The sequence below is a fragment of the Suricata suricatta genome, chromosome 1, assembly GCF_006229205.1.
Source record: "Suricata suricatta isolate VVHF042 chromosome 1, meerkat_22Aug2017_6uvM2_HiC, whole genome shotgun sequence".
NCBI classification, from domain to species: domain Eukaryota; kingdom Metazoa; phylum Chordata; class Mammalia; order Carnivora; family Herpestidae; genus Suricata; species Suricata suricatta.
The window spans coordinates 126,324,512-126,327,968 of record NC_043700.1 but is presented as its reverse complement, the minus strand read 5'-3'; the positions used below and the strand labels follow the sequence as shown (position 1 = coordinate 126,327,968).

The window sequence follows — 3,457 nt, the reverse complement described above, 5'->3', positions numbered from 1 at the left end:
CCCCAGGCTCTGAGCTGTCAGCACAGAGCCCGATGTGGGGCTTGAACTCACCAGCTGTGAGATCATGACCTGAGCCGAAGTCAGATGCCTAACCGACTGAGCCACCCAGTGCCCCAATCATCATCATTATATTAACCCAGAGGTTCTTGGGAATACTTACAAAATAAAATTGCAAAGCACTAAATCTCAGGCAATACACTTTCTCACATATTTCAAAACTTACAAATAAGAACAGACAGAGAAATATGGAACTAAATAGAGTCCCAACAAACACACATTATATAGGAAATTATATGAAAAAGGTGGCATTTCAAATCAGTAGAGAAAAGATGAGCGGTTGAATATCTGATGTTGTTACAGTTAATTAGCCATAAAAAATGTAGATTCTTAACACACCATACAAAAACGTAAATTCAAAATGGAATAAACATGTTTACCCCATATAAGAAATAGAAAAATATATGGGAAATGTTTTTAATTACGTCAGAATAGAGGAGGACGTGTTTACCTCCTCCCAGACAGCACACATAGCAGACAGTAAATACAGGTACAAACCCCCAAATAGAACACCTTGCAAAGGGGTTAAATACATTCTCAAAAAGGAAATACTATCATAATTCACAATACACACAAAAATAGAACACTTGTCAGATATCAAGTTCAATAGACTCATAAAGCTAAATATATAAAAAATACATAAAACTTCTATACAGTAAAAGATACAGAAAAACAAAAGCTAAAAGATTAAAAGTAGGCAAAATGTGCACAAAATAAGACAAGGTGTCACTCTTCATGAGGTGTTACAATGTTAACAATCAAAAAGGGAAAATTACAATAGAAAATAGGCAAGCGATCGTGAAAAAGACTACTTCACTCATCGCGTTTTTAAATGCAATTTTAAATGAGATATTTTCACAAATCGGAACTGATCATTCGTTAGACTGGTGCAGCCACGGGCAGCCAGGCCCACGCAGTCACCACTTACATCACCAGGGAGCAGCCTGACCAACACCTCGGGGTGCACTCGGCCTGGCAGTTCAAGTCACAAGAAGTGACCCTCCGGAAACGCTCGCACGACGGTACGGGGGTTCATAGCAGCCTTCTAATCCCAGTGGGCTGAAAGCTATGTCAACGTCCGCAAACAAGGAATGGTAAATAAATTACAGGACTTCTATGCAACGGAATCCTTCTATGAAGCCATGGTTCTAAAGGATGAGGTAGGTCAACAAAGACTGACGTGGAAAGATGCTCCATAACATGTCATCAAGTGGCTTATGAAACCGTGTACACGGAATGGTCTCAGTATATGGGATGATATATACACAGCAAGCGTTATGCATCGTGCCTGTCATTGGGGAGTGGACACATGGGACACTCACCTTTTAACCACAAGTGGTCATTAAATTCCCCCTAAACTGTGTTGCATCTATAATCCAAAAAGATGTCCAAGCCCTACAAAAATTACTATTATTTGAGAAACGGCCTCATTTTTGGGGGGAACTGTATGCCCCCTCCCCAATGCTCCAAAGAACCTGTCCCAAGTCAAAAAGTCAAGCGGGTCCAGACTCTTCTTTCCCTGCAGTAGGAGGTGACATCTCCTCTACAGAGTCCTAAGTCTCGGGAAGTTAAGATCCAGGATGACATTGCATGACAGCGTTACTCTTCACTACGTGGAAAGACAAGAACACGCACGGCAGCTAGTCAATACAGTGTGCAAGCCCCCCAAAACTCCCTGAGATAGGCAGAAAACATTCTCAAAAATGGATCCTATGACAGTTCACAAACCACCAGAAAATATAAGTATCCAAATATTCCCATAGGCCCTGCCAATGAGATCCACACATCAGCTCTACACTGTCTTTACTGGCCGCTGAGGAAGACGGAGACCAGTCAGGCCAGCAGCCCTTACTAGGTACAAGAGGAGACGTGGCCAGTTGGCTCACGGGTTGTGTGCAGATCCGTCAGCACTGATGGCCCAGGAGTTATGGCACCTTCTTCATTCATCTCCAAAAATGCACCAGTCTCGTTGGGAGAAGGGGATTTCTTGTTATGGCAGCCTTCTTCACGACCCGTGTTCTTTTTTCTGTGTTCATTCTTCGATCTCCACTTGTACATCTTGTACGCTAGGTGTCAAAACATACAAGTATTAAAGACTCACCTTAACAAAACTGTAATGTAGTGATATTGTGTACTTGCCAATACTTTGGGGCCGTGTTTGCTTTGGGCCATGTATATGAAAATTCTCAGGAAAAAGAAGAAAAAGAAAGGGAAAGAGATGGAAACAGGCGGTTCTGGTTCAAGAAGGCAACATAATCAGATCCTGAACTTGCCTCCTCCCACAGACATGCTAAATTCCTCTGGGAAAAAGCCCCAAAACTGTCAGAACAACCTCACTGCGTCAGACAAATGAGAGGGAAACCACACGGGAGTGACTAGGAAAGGCCAAGTTACCATCTTGTCAGAAACGCCACCCCAGACAGGGCCACTCAAACCAGGAGGGAGCTCAAAACATGGAGCTTCTCCCTCAGGAGTAAAGGATTCTTCCCCAAGATCAGGTACCCCAACTTTTAAGACAGGCACCTGAGAGATGAGCTCCCAAAACATCTGGCTTTTAAGCCCAACAGATCTGGGGCCCATGAGAACCCCAGGGCTGTGCTGAATGGAGGAACCGCAAGCCCAGGGCCCAGCCCAGAAGCAGCCCTTTGAAAAGTGCCCAGAACTTTATGTGGAAGAGATTCATTTCTTCATTTTACAGCATCAGACTGAGGGCAGGAAGAGAAACAGACATCCAGGTCCAGGAAGAGAATTTCAAATAAGACAAACTCAAAGAGAGCCATGCCAAGACACATTATAATTAAAACATCAAAAGTTAAAGACAAGGAGAGAATCATAAAAGCAGCAAGAGAAAATGACTTGTTACACACAGAGGAAACCCCATAAAGCTACTGGCAGATTTTTCAGCAGAAACCTTACAGACGAGGAGTGGCATGATACACTCAAAGTACTGGAAGAAAAAAACTTCCAGCCAGGAATACTCAACTCAGCAAACTTATTATTCAGAAGTAGAGGTGAAGTAAAGAATTTCCCAGACAAGCAAGAGCTAAAAAGAATTCATCAACATGTACAAGTAATATTAAAGCAACTTTTTTAAGCTAAAAAGATAGGGTGCTAACTATAACAAAGATATATGTGAAAGTATAAATCTCACTGGTAAAGGTAAATATATAGAAAGGTAGTGAATTAATCACTTATAAAGCTAGTATGAAGGTTAAAAGACAAAAGTAGTAAAAATAATTATAGCCACCATAATTAGTTATGAAATATACAAAATTTAAAAATGTAATATACAACATCAAAAACATAAAACATGAAGGGGGGTAAAAATGTAGGGACTTAGAATGTGTTCAAACTTAAGTTGTTATCAACTTATAGTAGATTGGGTTTTTTTTTTAATATT

At 41.2% G+C, this 3,457-nt stretch overlaps 1 protein-coding gene across 3 annotated transcripts in view; it reads right to left on the bottom strand.

Annotated features, from left to right (window-relative positions):
• Positions 1 to 460: 460 nt before the first annotated feature.
• Positions 461 to 3,457, bottom strand: part of SLC10A6 (solute carrier family 10 member 6) — a 49,904-nt gene continuing 46,907 nt past the window's right edge. For 2 of the 3 annotated variants that reach the window (XM_029943521.1, XM_029943510.1), the window contains one exon: positions 461 to 2,123. In XM_029943521.1, coding sequence (XP_029799381.1) covers positions 1,909 to 2,123 — 215 coding nt within the window. In that variant the 3' untranslated portion in view covers positions 461 to 1,908. The remainder of the gene's footprint in view (positions 2,124 to 3,457) is intronic. The other variant, XR_003910470.1, reaches the window with a different exon arrangement.